The sequence below is a fragment of the Pseudophryne corroboree genome, chromosome 12 (assembly GCF_028390025.1).
Source record: "Pseudophryne corroboree isolate aPseCor3 chromosome 12, aPseCor3.hap2, whole genome shotgun sequence".
Classification (NCBI taxonomy): domain Eukaryota; kingdom Metazoa; phylum Chordata; class Amphibia; order Anura; family Myobatrachidae; genus Pseudophryne; species Pseudophryne corroboree.
This window is the reverse complement of record NC_086455.1, coordinates 46,675,034-46,696,668: the sequence shown is the minus strand read 5'-3', so window position 1 is coordinate 46,696,668 and position 21,635 is coordinate 46,675,034. Positions and strand designations below refer to the sequence as shown.

General features: G+C 48.1%; 1 protein-coding gene across 6 annotated transcripts in view; it reads left to right on the top strand.

The window, feature by feature from the left end:
* The window catches only part of TDRD9 (tudor domain containing 9), a 561,182-nt gene that overhangs the window by 245,948 nt on the left and 293,599 nt on the right, over positions 1 to 21,635 (top strand). For all 6 annotated transcript variants that reach the window (XM_063947439.1, XM_063947438.1, XM_063947442.1 and 3 more), the window contains exon 9: positions 8,762 to 8,823. In XM_063947439.1, the coding sequence (XP_063803509.1) occupies positions 8,762 to 8,823 (62 nt within the window). The remainder of the gene's footprint in view (positions 1 to 8,761; positions 8,824 to 21,635) is intronic.

Genomic DNA, 21,635 nt, shown 5'->3' with positions numbered 1-21,635 from the left:
GGGAGGCTGTCACGTTGTTGGCCTTAGCTTCTGCTAGACGTGTGTCGGAGTTGGGGGCTTTGTCCTGTAAAAGCCCATACTTGATCTTCCACGAAGATAGAGCTGAGCTCCGGACACGACAGCAGTTTCTTACGAAGGTTGTGTCGGAATTTCATGTCAAACAACCTATTGTGGTGCCAGTGGCTACTGACTCCTCAATTTCATCAAAGTCCTTAGATGTTGTAAGGTCTCTGAAAATCTATGTGAAGAGGACTGCTCGTCACATGAAATTGGACTCTCTGTTTGTCCTGTATGATCCCAAGAAAATTGGGTGTCCTGCTTCTAAGCAGACGATTTCTCGCTGGATCAGGTTCACTATCCAGCATGCGTATTCTCCGGCAGGCTTGCTGTGTTCTACGTCTGTCATGGCCCACTCTGCTCGTAATGTGGGGTCTTCCTTGGCGGCTGCCCGGGGTGTCTCAGCGTTACAACTTTGCCGAGCGACAACTTGGTCGGGGTCGAACACGTTTGAAAAGTTCTACAAGTACGATACTTTGACTGAACTTCAGATCATTAGAGGCCAATCAGTTCTGCAGGAGCCTCCGCGCTCTCCCTACCGTTCTGGGAGCTTTGGTACATGCCCATGGTACTAATGTGGACCCCAGCATTCTCTAGGACGTAAGAGAAAATAGGACTTTGGTTACCTAACGGTAAATCCTTTTCTCGTAGACCGTAGAGGATGCTGGGTTCCTGCCCAGCGCTTCGTTTTCCTGCTCTCATTATTTGGTTCAGTACAACTTAGTTTTAGTTGAGTGCTGCATTGTTTTCTCTGACGTCCTAGTGGATGCTGGGACTCCGTAAGGACCATGGGGAATAGCGGCTCCGCAGGAGACAGGGCACAAAATAAAAGCTTAAGGATCAGGTGGTGTGCACTGGCTCCTCCCCCTATGACCCTCCTCCAAGCCTCAGTTAGATTTTTGTGCCCGGCCGAGAAGGGTGCAATCTAGGTGGCTCTCCTGAGCTGCTTAGAATAAAAGTTTAGTTTAGGTTTTTTTTATTTTCAGTGAGTCCTGCTGGCAACAGGCTCACTGCATCGTGGGACTAAGGGGAGAAGAAACGGACTCACCTGAGTGCAGAGTGGATCGGGTTTCTTAGGCTACTGGACATTAGCTCCAGAGGGACGATCACAGGTTCAGCCTGGATGGGTCACCGGAGCCGCGCCGCCGTCCCCCTTACAGAGCCAGAAGAGACGAAGAGGTCCGGTGAAATCGGCGGCAGAAGACATCCTGTCTTCAGACTAAGGTAGCGCACAGCACCGCAGCTGTGCGCCATTGCTCTCAGCACACTTCACACTCCGGTCACTGAGGGTGCAGGGCGCTGGGGGGGAGCGCCCTGAGACGCAATATAACAGTATATACCTTAGGTGGCAAAAAGAATACATCACATATAGCTCCTGGGCTATATGGATGTATTTTAACCCCTGCCATTTTTACACAAAAAAGCGGGAGATAAGGACGTCGTGAAGGGGCGGAGCCTTTCTCCTCAGCACACAAGCGCCATTTTCCCTCACAGCTCCGCTGGAAGGACGGCTCCCTGACTCTCCCCTGCAGTCCTGCTTCAGAATCAGGGTAAAAAAGAGAAGGGGGGGCATTTTTGGCAGCAAATAACGATAATAACAGCAGCTATAAGGGAATAACACTTATATAAGGTTATCCCTGTATATATATATAGCGCTGGGTGTGTGCTGGCAGACTCTCCCTCTGTCTCTCCAAAGGGCTAAGTGGGGTCCTGTCCTCTATCAGAGCATTCCCGGTGTGTGTGCTGTGTGTCGGTACGCGTGTGTCGACATGTATGAGGAGGAAAATGATGTGGAGGCGGAGCAGTTGCCTGTGTTGGTGATGTCACCCCCTAGGGAGTCGACACCTGACTGGATGATTGTATTTAAACAATTAAGTGATAATGTCAGCAATTTGCAAAAAACTGTTGACGACATGAGACAGCCGGCAAATCAATTAGTGCCTGTCCAGGCGTCTCAGACACCGTCAGGGGCGCTAAAACGCCCGTTACCTCAGTGGGTCGACACAGACCCTGACACAGATACTGAGTCTAGTGTCGACGGTGACGAGACAAACGTAATGTCCAGTAGGGCCACACGTTACATGATCACGGCAATGAAAGAGGCATTGAACCTTTCTGACACTACAAGTACCACAAAGAAGGGTATTATGTGGGGTGTGAAAAAACTACCAATAGTTTTTCCTGAGTCAGAGGAAATAAATGAGGTGTGTGATAAAGCGTGGGTTTCCCCCGATAAAAAACAGCTAATTTCTAAAAAATTATTAGCATTATATCCCTTCCCGCCAGAGGTTAGGGCGCGTTGGGAAACACCTCCTAGGGTAGATAAGGCGCTCACACGTTTATCTAAACAAGTAGCGTTACCGTCTCCTGATACGGCCACCCTCAAAGAACCAGCTGATAGAAGGCTGGAAAATATCCTAAAAAGTATATACACACATACTGGTGTTATACTGCGACCAGCAATCGCCTCAGCCTGGATGTGCAGTGCTGGAGTCGCATGGTCGGATTCCCTGACTGAGAATATTGATACCCTGGATAGGGACAATATTTTGTTAACTATAGAACATTTAAAGGATGCATTACTATATATGCGTGATGCACAGAGGGATATTTGCACCCTGGCATCAAGAGTAAGTGCTATGTCCATCTCTGCCAGAAGAGCGTTATGGACGCGACAGTGGTCAGGGGATGCGGATTCCAAACGGCACATGGAAGTATTGCCGTATAAAGGGGAGGAGTTATTTGGGGCTGGTCTATCGGACCTGGTGGCCACGGCAACGGCTGGAAAATCCACCTTTTTACCCCAGGTCACTTCACATCAGCAGAAAAAGACACCGTCTTTTCAAACTCAGTCCTTTCGTTCCCATAAGTACAAGCGAGCAAAAGGCCACTCCTTTTCTGCCCCGGGGCAGAGGAAGAGGAAAAAGACTGCACCATGCAGCCGCTTCCCAGGAGCAGAAGCCCTCCCCTGCTTCTGCCAAGTCTTCAGCATGACGCTGGGGCTTTACAACCAGACTCAGATATGGTGGGGGCCCGTCTCAAGAATTTCAACGCGCAGTGGGCTCACTCGCAAGTGGATCCCTGGATTCTACAGGTAGTATCGCAGGGGTACAAACTGGAATTCGAGGCGTTTCCCCCTCGTCGGTTCCTGAAGTCTGCTTTACCAAAGTCTCCCTCCGACAGGGAGGCAGTTTTGGAAGCCATTCACAAGCTGTATTCCCAGCAGGTGATAATCAAGGTACCCCTCCTGCAACAAGGAAAGGGGTATTATTCCACGCTGTTTGTGGTACCGAAGCCGGACGGCTCGGTGAGACCAATTTTAAATCTGAAATCCTTGAACACTTACATAAAAAGGTTCAAATTCAAGATGGAGTCACTCAGAGCAGTGATAGCGAACCTGGAAGAAGGGGACTATATGGTGTCTCTGGACATCAAAGATGCTTATCTCCACGTTCCAATATACCCTTCTCACCAAGGGTACCTCAGGTTTGTAGTACAAAACTGTCATTATCAGTTTCAGACGCTGCCGTTTGGATTGTCCACGGCACCTCGGGTCTTTACCAAGGTAATGGCCGAAATGATGATTCTTCTACGAAGAAAAGGCATTTTAATTATCCCTTACTTGGACGATCTCCTGATAAGGGCAAGATCCAGGGAACAGTTAGAAGTCGGAGTAGCACTATCTCAGGTAGTGTTACGTCAGCACGGGTGGATTCTAAATATTCCAAAATCGCAGCTGATTCCAACGACACGTCTACTGTTCCTAGGAATGATTCTGGACACAGTCCAGAAGAAGGTGTTTCTCCCGGAGGAGAAGGCCAGGGAGTTATCCGAGCTAGTCAGGAACCTCCTAAAACCAGGACAGGTCTCAGTGCATCAGTGCACGAGGGTCCTGGGGAAAATGGTGGCTTCTTACGAAGCGATTCCATTCGGAAGATTCCATGCAAGAACATTTCAGTGGGATCTACTGGACAAATGGTCCGGATCGCATCTGCAGATGCATCAGCGGATAACCCTGTCGCCAAGGACAAGGGTGTCTCTCCTGTGGTGGCTGCAGAGTGTTCATCTACTAGAGGGCCGCAGATTTGGCATTCAGGATTGGATCCTGGTAACCACGGATGCCAGCCTGAGAGGCTGGGGAGCAGTCACACAGGGAAGGAATTTCCAGGGCCTGTGGTCAAGCTTGGAAACGTCTCTTCATATAAACATTCTGGAACTAAGGGCCATTTACAATGCCCTAAGTCAAGCAAAACCTCTGCTTCAGGGTCAGGCGGTGTTGATCCAATCGGACAACATCACGTCAGTCGCCCACGTAAACAGACAGGGCGGCACGAGAAGCAGGAGGGCAATGGCAGAAGCTGCAAGGATTCTTCGCTGGGCGGAAAATCATGTGATAGCACTGTCAGCAGTATTCATTCCGGGAGTGGACAACTGGGAAGCAGACTTCTTCAGCAGACACGACCTTCACCCGGGAGAGTGGGGACTTCACCCAGAAGTCTTCCACCTGATTGTAAACCGTTGGGAAAAACCAAAGGTGGACATGATGGCGTCACGTCTAAACAAAAAACTGGACAGATATTGCGCCAGGTCAAGGGACCCTCAGGCAATAGCAGTGGACGCTCTGGTAACGCCGTGGGTGTACCAGTCAGTGTATGTGTTCCCTCCTCTGCCTCTCATACCAAAAGTACTGAGAATCATAAGAAGGAGAGGAGTAAGAACTATACTCGTGGTTCCGGATTGGCCAAGACGGACTTGGTACCCGGAACTTCAAGAGATGCTCACGGACGAACCGTGGCCTCTACCTCTAAGAAAGGACCTGCTACTGCAGGGGCCTTGTCTGTTCCAGGACTTACCGCGGCTGCGTTTGACGGCATGGCGGTTGAACGCCGGATCCTGAGGGAAAAAGGCATTCCAGAAGAAGTCATCCCTACTCTGGTCAAAGCCAGGAAGGACGTAACCGAAAAACATTATCACCGCATTTGGCGTAAATATGTTGCGTGGTGTGAGGCCAAGAAGGCCCCTACAGAGGAATTTAAACTGGGTCGTTTCCTTCATTTCCTGCAAACAGGACTGTCTATGGGCCTAAAATTAGGGTCCATTAAGGTTCAAATTTCGGCCCTGTCGATTTTCTTCCAGAAAGAACTGGCTTCAGTACCTGAAGTTCAGACATTTGTAAAAGGGGTGCTGCACATACAGCCTCCTTTTGTGCCTCCAGTGGCACCTTGGGATCTCAATGTGGTGTTGAGTTTTCTAAAGTCACATTGGTTTGAACCACTTTCCACTGTGGACTTAAAATATCTCACATGGAAGGTGTCGATGCTGTTAGCCTTGGCTTCAGCCAGGCGTGTGTCAGAATTGGCGGCTTTATCATGTAAAAGCCCTTACTTAATTTTTCATTCTGACAGGGCGGAATTGAGGACTCGTCCTCAATTTCTACCTAAGGTGGTTTCTGCATTTCACATGAACCAACCTATTGTGGTACCTGCGGCTACCAGGGACTTAGAGGACTCTAAGTTGCTTGACGTTGTCAGGGCCTTGAAAATATATGTTTCCAGGACGGCTGGAGTCAGAAAATCTGACTCGCTGTTTATCCTGTATGCACCCAACAAGCTGGGTGCTCCTGCTTCTAAGCAGACGATTGCTCGTTGGATTTGTAGTACAATTCAGCTTGCACATTCTGTGGCAGGATTGCCACAGCCAAAATCAGTAAAAGCCCATTCCACAAGGAAAGTGGGCTCATCTTGGGCGGCTGCCCGAGGGGTCTCGGCTTTACAACTTTGCCGAGCAGCTACTTGGTCAGGGGCAAACACGTTTGCTAAATTCTACAAATTTGATACCCTGGCTGAGGAGGACCTGGAGTTCTCTCATTCGGTGCTGCAGAGTCATCCGCACTCTCCCGCCCGTTTGGGAGCTTTGGTATAATCCCCATGGTCCTTACGGAGTCCCAGCATCCACTAGGACGTCAGAGAAAATAAGATTTTACTTACCGATAAATCTATTTCTCGTAGTCCGTAGTGGATGCTGGGCGCCCATCCCTAGTGCGGATTGTCTGCAATACTTGTATATAGTTATTGTTACAAAGATTCGGGTTATTATTGTTGTGAGCCATCTTTTCAGAGGCTCCTTTGCGTTTATCATACTGTTAACTGGGTTCAGATCACAGGTTGTACGGTGTGATTGGTGTGGCTGGTATGAGTCTTACCCGGGATTCAATATCCTTCCTTATTATGTACGCTCGTCCGGGCACAGTATCCTAACTGAGGCTTGGAGGAGGGTCATAGGGGGAGGAGCCAGTGCACACCACCTGATCCTTAAGCTTTTATTTTGTGCCCTGTCTCCTGCGGAGCCGCTATTCCCCATGGTCCTTACGGAGTCCCAGCATCCACTACGGACTACGAGAAATAGATTTATCGGTAAGTAAAATCTTATTATTTGGTAAGTAATGTTTCAGCGGTTGCTGAGTTTTCAAGCTAAGTTAGCTTGATGTGCCTTGTATGTTTGAGCTGGTGTGAATCTTGCCACTATCTGTGTTAAATCCTTCTCTCGAAGATGTCCGTCTCCTCGGGCTCAGTTTCTAGATTGAGTCTGATAGGAGGTGCATAGAGGGAGGAGCCAGCCCACACTCTCAAACTCTTAAAGTGCGAATGGCTCCTTGTGGACCCGTCTATACCCGATGGTACTAATGTGGACCCCAGCATTGTCTACGGACTACGAGAAAAGGATTTTTTTTTCTTTTTTCTTCTGCTGCCTGACAAGGACAATCTCTGAGTTGCTTGAGATATGGGCCCTCATTCCGAGTTGATCGCTCGCTAGCTACTTTTAGCAGCCGTGCAAATGCATAGTCGCCGCCCACGGGGGAGTGTATTTTCGCTTTGCAAGTGTGTGAACGCCTGTGCAGCCGAGCACTGCAAAAACATTTTGTGCAGTTTCAGAGTAGGTCTGGACTTACTCAGCCCTTGCAATCACTTCATCCTGCCGGTATATAGGCATGCGCAGTTTTCCCTTTTTTTTTTTTTTTTACCTGATCACTCTGCTGCGAAAATCGGCAGCGAGCGATCAACTCTGAATGACTCCCATGGATCCCTGTTGTGCCATGTCTTCTGGGGATCCTTTTACTGATGAGACAGATAATGACCAGTGCATTTCCTACTGTGCGTGTGTAGTGGAGTTTGTCAGAGCAAAGGAGGAGTGGCAGCAAGACAAGTGCCTTCTTTTTCCTTATTCTGGTTAATTAGGCACTTAAGTTGTACAGTAGTCATGCTTTCATTTATGACCTGGAGCCTGGGCTCCACTGGGCCGTGTGGGAGTATGTGTTCACCAAAATGATCCACACTAGACAGTCCCAGCACAATTGAGCCATCCCTTAGGACAGGGGTTCTCAAACTCGGTCCTCAGGGGCACACACAGTGCATGTTTTGCAGGTCTCCTCACAGAATCACAAGTGAAATAATTAGGTCCACCTGTGGACCTTTTAAAATGTGTCTGTGAGTTATTAATACACCTGTGCACTTGTGGGTTACCTGCAAAACATGCACTGTGTGGGCCCCTGAGGACTGAGTTTGAGAACCCCTACCTTAGGATAATGACTGCTTACATGCTGGGCTCTAAATGAAGCAGCATGCATACCTCCCAACATGACCCTCTCCAGGAGGGACAGAATGCTCTGCTCCTGGACTTCCCTCTTAATTTATGATTGCCATCACCTGTTCTGAAACACCTTTCTTTATTCATTTACCTGTTCAAAACAGGTGCTGGCAATCACAAATTAAGAAAAAAGTCCAGAAGCAGAGCATTGTGTCCCTCCTGGAGAGGGTCATGTTGGGAGGTATGAGCATGTCATTGCCGAACAGTCAGATACCAGCTATGCAGCTGAAAATCAGTCTATCTAGGCACTGTACCTGCAGATTCCTGCTCCTGTGTGTTCATAAATGCAAGGATGTTGCTTTTATCCGGTTTGGGATTGCATACAGTGTTAAGTGGTATACTATGCATGTTTTCTTCTGGAGTCTGTTGCAGTCTGTATTTAGCTCACTTTTTATGGCTCATATTTATCAAGCCTTGGAGAGTGATGTATAGCATGGTGATAAAGTACCAACCAACCAGCTCCTATCTGCTATGTCATAGGATGTGTTTGAAAAATGACCGTTAGGATATGATTGGTTGGTGAGTTATCACCGTGCAATTTATCATTCTCCAAGGCTTGATAAATGGGCCAATGTACTTTGTATCTCTTTATTTTCCCATCATGTTGCGGACGGAAATAATCTCTGGTTCTGTGTTTGAAGGGATTCACCAGTACACCCTTTTACACTGCCAACCCAGTTTCAAGTAGTGTCACAGCGGCTTGAAACACCATTTACACCGCAGGCTGGAACTGGGTTATTGCCAGGGCTTCCCTCTGTTGGCGTTTGGATATGACATCTCCAAGTGCCAGTGAGCCAGCTCTCTCTAGGCTTGTAATGTAACCGGCTCACCTGTTTACACTGCCACGTTGACCTGGGTCCATCCTTGCTCACTACCTGGGTTATTTATCAGGGAATCCTTTTCCACTGAGCTGCGACCACGAAATAACTGCAATAATATTTGAAATAACTCTTGTGATATACGTTTGTCCTGTAAGGTAGGGTTTATTACTTAATGGTGCTTATGTTAAATCGTGTATGTGCTGCTGGTACAATTTCATTTTTCTACTTGTTTTCTTCAGGCAAAAGAAGAGCTTATCTAGGTCGGACGCTGAACCCAACAGTGTGTTGGTGTTTTTGCCAGGTATTTTATTGTATTTTTTGATATACGGAAGAGAATTGCTCAATTTAACAAAACTAATGTGTTCTGAAGCACCACAACTTGGCTGAGTAACACAGCTTGGCTGAGTAACACAACTTGGCTGATTAACACTTAATAAGTTTAAGAGACCCTGGTCATGCAGGCTGTCTCGATTTGTATACAGGTAGTGGAGTCCGAATATGCCTAGTATCTGAGTACCAATGTTTTATTAAGTGAGCAACCAGTGTTAATAGATAAAGGGTGGAAACAGGGCCCTAAATTGTAGAAATGTTCTAGTTGTAGCCAAGTTTTTTGACCCGAGTCATTGAATGGAACACAAAAGCTTGTTTGTGAAAATCTTTCAAATATCTGGTTTTGCTTCCTGGGAAAAGCCAGTGGACATTAGTTACATGCTTTACCTTGCTGAAACTGTAAAAGATCTTCCCCACATTGTTGCCACAGGTTCGGAAGCACAGCACTCTCTAGAATGTCATTATATTCTCTGTAGTATTTAGATTTCTCTGACGTCCTAGTGGATGCTGGGACTCCGTAAGGACCATGGGGAATAGCGGCTCCGCAGGAGACAGGGCACAATAATAAAAGCTTAAGGATCAGGTGGTGTGCACTGGCTCCTCCCCCTATGACCCTCCTCCAAGCCTCAGTTAGATTTTTGTGCCCGGCCGAGAAGGGTGCAATCTAGGTGGCTCTCCTGAGCTGCTTAGAATAAAAGTTTAGTTTAGGTTTTTTATTTTCAGTGAGTCCTGCTGGCAACAGGCTCACTGCATCGTGGGACTAAGGGGAGAAGAAGCGAACTCACCTGCGTGCAGAGTGGATTGGGCTTCTTAGGCTACTGGACATTAGCTCCAGAGGGACGATCACAGGTACAGCCTGGATGGGTCACCGGAGCCGCGCCGCCGTCCCCCTTACAGAGCCAGAAAAGACGAAGAGGTCCGGTGAAATCGGCGGCAGAAGACATCCTGTCTTCAGACTAAGGTAGCGCACAGCACCGCAGCTGTGCGCCATTGCTCTCAGCACACTTCACACTCCGGTCACTGAGGGTGCAGGGCGCTGGGGGGGGAGCGCCCTGAGACGCAATATAACAGAATATACCTTAGGTGGCAAAAAGAATACATCACATATAGCTCCTGGGCTATATGGATGTATTTTAACCCCTGCCATTTTTACACAAAAAAGCGGGAGATAAGGACGTCGTGAAGGGGCGGAGCCTATCTCCTCAGCACACAAGCGCCAGTTTCCCTCACAGCTCCGCTGGAAGGACGGCTCCCTGACTCTCCCCTGCAGTCCTGCTTCAGAATCAGGGTAAAAAAGAGAAGGGGGGGCACTTTTGGCAGCAAATAACGATATAAACAGCAGCTATAAGGGAGTAACACTTATATAAGGTTATCCCTGTATATATATATAGCGCTGGGTGTGTGCTGGCAGACTCTCCCTCTGTCTCTCCAAAGGGCTAAGTGGGGTCCTGTCCTCTATCAGAGCATTCCCGGTGTGTGTGCTGTGTGTCGGTACGCGTGTGTCGACATGTATGAGGAGGAAAATGATGTGGAGGCGGAGCAGTTGCCTGTGTTAGTGATGTCACCCCCTAGGGAGTCGACACCTGACTGGATGATTGTATTTAAACAATTAAGTGATAATGACAGCACTTTGCAAAAAACTGTTGACGACATGAGACAGCCGGCAAATCAATTAGTGCCTGTCCAGGCGTCTCAGACACCGTCAGGGGCCCTAAAACGCCCGTTACCTCAGTGGGTCGACACAGACCCAGACACAGATACTGAGTCTAGTGTCGACGGTGACGAGACAAACGTAATGTCCAGTAGGGCCACACGTTACATGATCACGGCAATGAAGGAGGCATTGAACATTTCTGACACTACAAGTACCACAAAAAAGGGTATTATGTGGGGTGTGAAAAAACTACCAATAGTTTTTCCTGAGTCAGATGAATTAAATGAGGTGTGTGATAAAGCGTGGGTTTCCCCCGATAAAAAACTGCTAATTTCTAATAAATTATTAGCACTATATCCTTTCCCGCCAGAGGTTAGGGCGCGTTGGGAAACACCCCCTAGGGTAGATAAGGCGCTCACACGTTTATCTAAACAAGTAGCGTTACCGTCCCCTGATACGGCCACCCTCAAAGAACCAGCTGATAGAAGGCTGGAAAATATCCTAAAAAGTATATACACACATACTGGTGTTATACTGCGACCAGCAATCGCCTCAGCCTGGATGTGCAGTGCTGGAGTCGCATGGTCGGATTCCCTGACTGAGAATATTGATACCCTGGATAGGGACAATATTTTGTTAACTATAGAACATTTAAAGGATGCATTGCTATATATGCGTGATGCACAGAGGGATATTTGCACCCTGGCATCAAGAGTAAGTGCTATGTCCATCTCTGCCAGAAGAGCATTATGGACGCGACAGTGGTCAGGGGATGCGGATTCCAAACGGCACATGGAAGTATTGCCGTATAAAGGGGAGGAGTTATTTGGGGCTGGTCTATCGGACCTGGTGGCCACGGCAACGGCTGGAAAATCCACCTTTTTACCCCAGGTCACTTCACATCAGCAGAAAAAGACACCGTCTTTTCAAACTCAGTCCTTTCGTTCCCATAAGTACAAGCGAGCAAAAGGCCACTCTTTTCTGCCCCGGGGCAGAGGAAGAGGAAAAAGACTGCACCATGCAGCCGCTTCCCAGGAGCAGAAGCCCTCCCCTGCTTCTGCCAAGTCTTCAGCATGACGCTGGGGCTTTACAAGCAGACTCAGACATGGTGGGGGCCCGTCTCAAGAGTTTCAACGCGCAGTGGGCTCACTCGCAAGTGGATCCCTGGATTCTACAGGTAGTATCGCAGGGGTACAAACTGGAATTCGAGGCGTTTCCCCCTCGTCGGTTCCTGAAGTCTGCTTTACCAAAGTCTCCCTCCGACAGGGAGGCAGTTTTGGAAGCCATTCACAAGCTGTATTCCCAGCAGGTGATAATCAAGGTACCCCTCCTACAACAGGGAAAGGGGTATTATTCCACGCTGTTTGTAGTACCGAAGCCGGACGGCTCGGTGAGACCAATTTTAAATCTGAAATCCTTGAACACTTACATAAAAAGGTTCAAATTCAAGATGGAGTCACTCAGAGCAGTGATAGCGAACCTGGAAGAAGGGGACTATATGGTGTCTCTGGACATCAAAGATGCTTATCTCCACGTCCCAATATACCCTTCTCAGCAAGGGTACCTCAGGTTTGTAGTACAAAACTGTCATTATCAGTTTCAGACGCTGCCGTTTGGATTGTCCACGGCACCTCGGGTCTTTACCAAGGTAATGGCCGAAATGATGATTCTTCTACGAAGAAAAGGCATCTTAATTATCCCTTACTTGGACGATCTCCTGATAAGGGCAAGGTCCAGGGAACAGTTAGAAGTCGGAGTGGCACTATCTCAGGTAGTGTTACGTCAGCACGGGTGGATTCGAAATATTCCAAAATCGCAGCTGATTCCAACGACACGTCTACTGTTCCTAGGAATGATTCTGGACACAGTCCAGAAGAAGGTGTTTCTCCCGGAGGAGAAGGCCAGGGAGTTATCCGAGCTAGTCAGGAACCTCCTAAAACCGGGCCAGGTCTCAGTGCATCAGTGCACGAGGGTCCTGGGAAAAATGGTGGCTTCTTACGAAGCGATTCCATTCGGAAGATTCCATGCAAGAACGTTTCAGTGGGATCTACTGGACAAATGGTCCGGATCGCATCTTCAGATGCATCAGCGGATAACCCTGTCGCCAAGGACAAGGGTGTCTCTCCTGTGGTGGCTGCAGAGTGCTCATCTACTAGAGAGCCGCAGATTTGGCATTCAGGATTGGATCCTGGTAACCACGGATGCCAGCCTGAGAGGCTGGGGGAGCAGTCACACAGGGAAGGAATTTCCAGGGCTTGTGGTCAAGCATGGAAACATCTCTTCATATAAACATTCTGGAACTAAGGGCCATTTACAATGCCCTAAGTCAAGCAAAACCTCTGCTTCAGGGTCAGGCGGTGTTGATCCAATCGGACAACATCACGTCAGTCGCCCACGTAAACAGACAGGGCGGCACGAGAAGCAGGAGGGCAATGGCAGAAGCTGCAAGGATTCTTCTCTGGGTGGAAAATCATGTGATAGCACTGTCAGCAGTGTTCATTCCGGGAGTGGGCAACTGGGAAGCAGACTTCCTCAGCAGACACGACCTTCACCCGGGAGAGTGGGGACTTCACCCAGAAGTCTTCCACCTGATTGTAAACCGTTGGGAAAAACCAAAGGTGGACATGATGGCGTCACGTCTAAACAAAAAACTGGACAGATATTGCGCCAGGTCAAGGGACCCTCAGGCAATAGCGGTGGACGTTCTGGTAACGCCGTGGGTGTACCAGTCAGTGTATGTGTTCCCTTCTCTGCCTCTCATACCAAAAGTACTGAGAATCATAAGAAGGAGAGGAGTAAGAACTATACTCGTGGTTCCGGATTGGCCAAGAAGGACTTGGTACCCGGAACTTCAAGAGATGCTCACGGACGAACCGTGGCCTCTACCTCTAAGAAAGGACCTGCTACTGCAGGGGCCTTGTCTGTTCCAAGACTTACCGCGGCTGCGTTTGACGGCATGGCGGTTGAACGCCGGATCCTGAAGGAAAAAGGCATTCCAGAAGAAGTCATCCCTACTCTGGTCAAAGCCAGGAAGGACGTAACCGCAAAACATTATCACCGCATTTGGCGTAAATATGTTGCGTGGTGTGAGGCCAAGAAGGCCCCTACAGAGGAATTTCAACTGGGTCGTTTCCTTCATTTCCTGCAAACAGGACTGTCTATGGGCCTAAAATTAGGATCCATTAAGGTTCAAATTTCGGCCCTGTCGATTTTCTTCCAGAAAGAACTGGCTTCAGTACCTGAAGTTCAGACATTTGTAAAAGGGGTGCTGCACATACAGCCTCCTTTTGTGCCTCCAGTGGCACCTTGGGATCTCAATGTTGTGTTGAGTTTTCTAAAGTCACATTGGTTTGAACCACTTTCCACTGTGGACTTAAAATATCTCACATGGAAGGTGTCGATGCTGTTAGCCTTGGCTTCAGCCAGGCGTGTGTCAGAATTGGCGGCTTTATCATATAAAAGCCCTTACTTAATTTTTCATTCTGACAGGGCGGAATTGAGGACTCGTCCTCAATTTCTACCTAAGGTGGTTTCTGCATTTCACATGAACCAACCTATTGTGGTACCTGCGGCTACTAGGGACTTAGAGGACTCTAAGTTGCTTGACGTTGTCAGGGCCTTGAAAATATATGTTTCCAGGACGGCTGGAGTCAGAAAATCTGACTCGCTGTTTATCCTGTATGCACCCAACAAGCTGGGTGCTCCTGCTTCTAAGCAGACTATTGCTCGTTGGATTTGTAGTACAATTCAGCTTGCACATTCTGTGGCAGGCCTGCCACAGCCAAAATCTGTAAAAGCCCATTCCACAAGGAAAGTGGGCTCATCTTGGGCGGCTGCCCGAGGGGTCTCGGCTTTACAACTTTGCCGAGCAGCTACTTGGTCAGGGGCAAACACGTTTGCTAAATTCTACAAATTTGATACCCTGGCTGAGGAGGACCTGGAGTTCTCTCATTCGGTGCTGCAGAGTCATCCGCACTCTCCCGCCCGTTTGGGAGCTTTGGTATAATCCCCATGGTCCTTACGGAGTCCCAGCATCCACTAGGACGTCAGAGAAAATAAGATTTTACTTACCGATAAATCTATTTCTCGTAGTCCGTAGTGGATGCTGGGCGCCCATCCCTAGTGCGGATTGTCTGCAATACTTGTATATAGTTATTGTTACAAAAATTCGGGTTATTATTGTTGTGAGCCATCTTTTCAGAGGCTCCTTTGCGTTTATCATACTGTTAACTGGGTTCAGATCACGAGTTGTACGGTGTGATTGGTGTGGCTGGTATGAGTCTTACCCGGGATTCAATATCCTTCCTTATTATGTACGCTCGTCCGGGCACAGTATCCTAACTGAGGCTTGGAGGAGGGTCATAGGGGGAGGAGCCAGTGCACACCACCTGATCCTTAAGCTTTTATTATTGTGCCCTGTCTCCTGCGGAGCCGCTATTCCCCATGGTCCTTACGGAGTCCCAGCATCCACTACGGACTACGAGAAATAGATTTATCGGTAAGTAAAATCTTATTTTCTCTTCACTGGAACTAAGGGGCCAAGACACTAAACCATGAAAAGCACCATTATTCCACCAACCTTGTAGAACTGTATGTATATTTGGTCAGGAATCCTCTCCCTGACATCCACCTAAAGCTGTGCAATTATTGGTCAAATCGGTAGATTTTCTACGAACCAGGCCGGTAATTGCAAAGTGTATGTCCCTGACCATCAGTGATGGTTGGGCATGAGAAATCTTCCAACGTGCCTGATTGATCTGATCAGCTGCATTTGGCAGTGTACGCACAACTGCGACTGACCAACATTTCCCCTATATGAAATAGCGGAATGTCTGACAGTTTATTCCCAGCTTAAGCCAGATTTCAAAGATTGCCATATAGTGGCACCTGATTCATTACTCTGTAGAGTACATTTTATCTGCTCCTCATTCCAGCTGCAGTGCATCATTGAAATTCACTTGGCTCTTCAGTATGACCCCTACTGCTGAGATGTGATGGAAATTGCACGACTGTATGCTTCATTTTGCACCTGTTAGCAATGGTTATAGCTGAAATGGCTAAACAGATTAGATGGGGTGTCCACATACTTTTGGTCATGTAATGTTCTATAGCAAGTAAGCCCACTTTCTTCACTGTTAACTCATATAAAGATGTGTCCTCTTACTTCTTTGCTAACACTACCGCATCCCGCCATGACATGACACGACTTCAAGAGCTGTTTAGCGTAACTACATCAAGAATGTAAGGACACATCTCTAGTTGTCTTGATATTTTATTCATTTTTTCACTTATTCATTTAACATACAGGTTTTCCAAGTAAATGTGATAAAATCTAGAACGTTCATTTCTAGTCATAATTTTGAACAACTCGTCAAACAATAAAGTGGCTGTGACTTGAGCCTTTTTAACAGTCCCCCCGCCCCCCCAAGCTGTAACTGTGTGTTAGTGGGATTTAAAAAAAAAAGACTAACGCTTTAAATCTGACAATTTGTAGTGTAAATCTGACAATTTGGCTTTATTACGCCACTCGTCAATTGACTGTAAGGCCTGAGAGAAAGAACAAGGTTCCTGACCAGTTCTGTTGGGCGTGTATTTGGGTGCGTTGAATCATGCTCTAATTAGACATTATTCAGGACACTGAGCAGGCTTTTAGGTGAAGTTGTTGAGGATAATGATTTTGCCGATGCAAGAAGCACATAGATTGGGCTGCAGTGTGTGCGCGGAGATGTGTGCATAGCCCGCAGTGCCTTGCAAAATGTCCTTCCTGTCAGTCATTTCATTTATCTGGGCCTCTCAGCCTTAGGTTTATAGATGTCACAACTCATTTGTTCTAGATAATGTAAGTAACATGCAATTATTCCATCTCCTGCTCTATTGTTCACTGCTGTTTCCACAAGGCTTTTTATTCCATATTCATTTAGACATTACCTTTTTCTTCTTTTTTGGGGGGTGCTGTCAAATCAGAACTTATTACAGGAGCATGCAATATTGTGTGCATCTGGGATTAACCTATCGGAGTGAATGTTAATTCTGATTTAGTACTTGGCATGTTTACTGCTAGCATTTGTCTATTTTTATTTGATGTAACAGGTGCTTAGAGTCCGTAAAGGTTTGTTATGTAGTACATTAGAATGTGGGAAAATGGTCACCTGCAGCATACAGTGTCTATTTAGATTAAAACTTTGCATACCCTATACAACTATCTATCAGATCATCTGCCAGATCTGGCTGGTTGGAATGAAAATCTGGTAACGGATGAGAGCAAATTACAACCGACCAGTCGCTGCCAAACACTGGAAAATGAACAAAACCGGACGTTCATACAAAACTGGTTAAATCCGTGATTTAGCCAGTTTGTCTGAACAAGAGGTTTTGTCCATTTCTCTTAACGTCCTAGAGGATGCTGGTGTCCACATTAGTTTCATGGGGTATAGACGGGTCCACTAGGAGCCATTGGCACTTCAACAGTTTGAGAGTGTGAGCTGGCTCCTCTCTCTATGCCCCTCCTACCAGACATGGTTTAGAAAATGTGCCCGGAGAAGCCGGTCACAGCTAGGGTAGCTCTCCCGAGTTTTCCTAGTAAAATGTTGTAGTAGCGTTCTTTGTTTCTCTGACGTCCTAGTGGATGCTGGGGACTCTGTAAGGACCATGGGGAATAGCGGCTCCGCAGGAGACTGGGCACAAAAGTAAAGCTTTAGGACTACCTGGTGTGCACTGGCTCCTCCCCCTATGACCCTCCTCCAAGCCTCAGTTAGATTTTTGTGCCCGAACGAGAAGGGTGCACACTAGGTGGCTCTCCTGAGCTGCTTAGTGAAAAGTTTTTAGTTTTAGGTTTTTTATTTTCAGTGAGACCTGCTGGCAACAGGCTCACTGCATCGAGGGACTAAGGGGAGAAGAAGCGAACTCACCTGCTTGCAGAGTGGATTGGGCTTCTTAGGCTACTGGACACCATTAGCTCCAGAGGGATCGAACACAGGCCCAGCCATGGAGTCCGGTCCCGGAGCCGCGCCGCCAGAGCCAGAAGCAAGAAGAGGTCCGGAAAATCGGCGGCAGAAGACATCCTGTCTTCACCAAGGTAGCGCACAGCACTGCAGCTGTGCGCCATTGCTCCTCAGCACACTTCACACTTCGGTCACTGAGGGTGCAGGGCGCTAGGGGGGGGCGTTCTGAGCAGCAATAAAAACACCTTGGCTGGCGAAAATACATCACATATAGCCCCAGGGCTATATGGATGAATTTTAACCCCTGCCAGATTACACTGAAAAGCGGGAGAAAAGGCCGCCGAGAAGGGGGCGGAGCCTATCTCCTCAGCACACTGGCGCCATTTTCCCTCACAGCTCCGTTGGAGGGAAGCTCCCTGGCTCTCCCCTGCAGTCACTACACTACAGAAAGGGTTAAAAAAGAGAGGGGGGCACTAATTAGGCGCAGTATTAACAATACAGCAGCTATAAGGGGAAAAACACTTATATAAGGTTATCCCTGTATATATATAGCGCTCTTGTGTGTGCTGGCAAACTCTCCCTCTGTCTCCCCAAAGGGCTAGTGGGGTCCTGTCCTCTATCAGAGCATTCCCTGTGTGTGTGCTGTGTGTCGGTACGTTTGTGTCGACATGTATGAGGAGGAAAATGATGTGGAGGCGGAGCAAAATTGCCTGTAATAGTGCTGTCACCCCCTAGGGGGTCGACACCTGAGTGGATGAACTGTTGGAAGGAATTACGTGACAGTGTCAGCTCTGTATAAAAGACAGTGGTTGACATGAGACAGCCGGCTACTCAGCTTGTGCCTGTCCAGATGTCTCATAGGATGTCAGGGGCTCTAAAGCGCCCGTTACCTCAGATGGCAGATAGACGCCGACACGGATACTGACTCCAGTGTCGACGGTGAAGAGACAAATGTGACTTCCAGTAGGGCCACACGTTACATGATTGAGGCAATGAAAAATGTTTTACACATTTCTGATAATACGAGTACCACCAAAAAGGGGTATTATGTTCGGTGAGGAAAAACTACCTGTAGTTTTCCTGAATCTGAGAAATTAAATGAGGTGTGTGTGATGATGCGTGGGTTTCCCCCGATAACAACTGATAATTTCTAAAAAGTTATTGGCATTATATCCTTTCCCACCAGAGGTTAGGGTGCGTTGGGAAACACCCCCTAGGGTGGATAAAGCGCTCACACGCTTGTAAAAACAAGGGCTCTACCCTCTCCTGAGATGGCCGCCCTTAAGGATCCTGCTGATAGAAAGCAGGAGGGTATCCTAAAATGTATTTACACACATACTGGTGTTATACTGCGACCAGCAATCGCCTCAGCCTGGATGTGCAGTGCTGGGTTGGCGTGGTCGGATTCCCTGACTGAAAATATTGATACCCTAGATAGGGACAGTATATTATTGCCTATAGAGCATTTAAAAGATGCATTTCTATATATGCGTGATGCACTGCGGAATATTTGCCGACTGGCATCAAGAGTAAGTGCGTTGTCCATTTCTGCCAGAAGAGGGTTATGGACACGACAGTGGTCAGGTGATGCGGATTCCAAACGGCATATGGAAGTATTGCCTTATAAAGGGGAGGAGTTATTTGGGGTCGGTCTTTCAGACCTGGTGGCCACGGCAACAGCTGGGAAATCCACGTTTTTACCCCAGGTCGCCTCTCAACATAAGAAGACGCCGTATTATCAGGCGCAGTCCTTTCGTTCCCATAAGGGCAAGCGGGCAAAAGGTTCCTCATTTCTGCCCTGTGACAGAGGGAGAGGAAAAAGGCTGCAGAAATCAGCCAGTTCCCAGGAACAGAAGCCCTCTCCCGCCTCTGCCAAGCCCTCAGCATGACGCTGGGGCTTTACAAGCAGACTCGGGCACGGTGGGGGCCCGTCTCAAGAATTTCAGCGCGCAGTGGGCTCACTCGCAAGTAGAACCCTGGATCCTTCAGGTGGTATCTCAGGGGTACAAATTGGAATTCGAGATGTCTCCCCCTCGCCGTTTCCTAAAGTCGGCTTTACCGACGTCTCCCTCCGACAGGGAGGCAGTTTTGGAAGCCATTCAAAAGCTGTATTCCCAGCAGGTGATAATCAAGGTACCCCTCCTGCAACAGGGAACGGGGTATTATTCCACACTGTTGTGGTACCGAAGCCGGACGGCTCGGTAAGACAGATTCTAAATCTAAAATCTTTGAACACTTACATACAGAGGTTCAAATTCAAGATGGAGTCACTCAGAGCAGTGATTGCGAACCTGGAAGAAGGGGACTACATGATGTCTCTGGACATCAAGGATGCTTACCTTCATGTCCCAATTTACCCTTCTCACCAAGGGTACCTCAGGTTTGTGGTACAGAACTGTGACTATCAGTTTCAGACGCTGCCGTTTGGATGGTCCACGGCACCCCGGGTCTTTACCAAGGTAATGGCCGAAATGATGATACTCCTTCGAAGGAAGGGAACTTTAGTTATCCCTTACTTGGACGATCTCCTGATAAGGGTAAGATCCAGGGAACAGTTGGAGGTCGGTGTAGCACTATCTCAGGTAGTGTTGCGGCAGCACGATTGGATTCTCAATATTCCAAAATCGCAGCTGATTCCGACGACTCGTCTTCTGTTCCTAGGGCTGATCCTGGACAAAGTCCAGAAAAAGGTGTTTCTCCCGGAGGAGAAAGTCAGGGAGTTATCCGAGCTAGTCGGGAACCTCCTATAACCGAGCCAAGTCTCAGTGCATCAATGCACAAGGGTTCTGGGAAAAATTGTGGCTTCCTACGAAGCAATCCCATTCGGCAGATTCCACGCAAGAACTTTCCAGTGGGACCTGCTGGACAAATGGTCCGGGTCGCATCTTCAGATGCATCAGTGGATAACCCTGTCACCAAGGACAAGGGTGTCTCTCCTGTGGTGGTTGCAGAGTGCTCATCTTCTAGAGGGCCGCAGATTCGGCATTCAGGACTGGGTCCTGGTGACCACGGATGCCAGCCTGCGAGGCTGGGGAGCAGTCACACAGGGAAGGAATTTCCAGGGCTTATGGTCAAGCCTGGAGACATCACTTCACATAAATATCCTGAAGCTAAGGGCCATTTACAATGCTCTAAGCTTAGCAAGACCTCTGCTTCAAGGTCAGCCGGTGTTGATCCATTCGGACAACATCACGGCAGTCACCCACGTAAACAGACAGGGTGGCACAAGAAGCAGGAGGGCAATGGCAGAAGCTGCAAGGATTCTTCGCTGGGCGGAAAATCATGTGATAGCACTGTCAGCAGTATTCATTCCGGGAGTGGACAACTGGGAAGCAGACTTCCTCAGCAGACACGACCTCCACCCGGGAGAGTGGGGACTTCACCCAGAAGTCTTCCACATGATTATAAACCATTGGGAAAAACTCGACAGGTATTGCGCCAGGTCAAGGGACCCTCAGGCAATAGCTGTAGACGCTCTGGTAACACCGTGGGTGTACCAGTCAGTGTATGTGTTCCCTCCTCTGCCTCTCATACCCAAGGTACTGAGAATTATAAGATGGAGAGGAGTAAGCACTATATTCGTGGCTCCGGATTGGCCAAGAAGGACTTGGTAACCGGAACTACAAGAGATGCTCACGGAGGATCCGTGGCCTCTACCTCTAAGAAGGGACCTGCTCCAGCAAGGACCCTGTCTGTTCCAAGACTTACCGCGGCTGCGTTTGACGGCATGGCGGTTGAACGCCGGATCCTGAAGAAAAAAGGCATTCCGGATGAAGTCATCCCTATCCTGATCAAAGCCAGGAAGGATGTAACCGCAAAACATTATCACCGCATTTGGCGAAAATATGTTGCGTGGTGCGAGGCCAGTAAGGCCCGACGGAGGAATTTCAACTGGGTCGATTCCTACATTTCCTCCAAACAGGAGTGTCTATGGGCCTGAAATTGGGGTCCATTAAGGTTCAAATTTCGGCCCTGTCAATTTTCTTCCAAAAAGAACTAGCTTCAGTCCCTGAAGTTCAGACGTTTGTAAAAGGGGTACTGCATATAGAGCCTCCAGTGGCACCTTGGGATCTCAATGTAGTTTTTGGGTTCCAAAAGTCACATTGGTTTGAACCACTTAAATCTGTGGAGTTAAAATATCTCACATGGAAAGTGGTCATGATGTTGGCCCTGGCCTGGGCCAGGCGC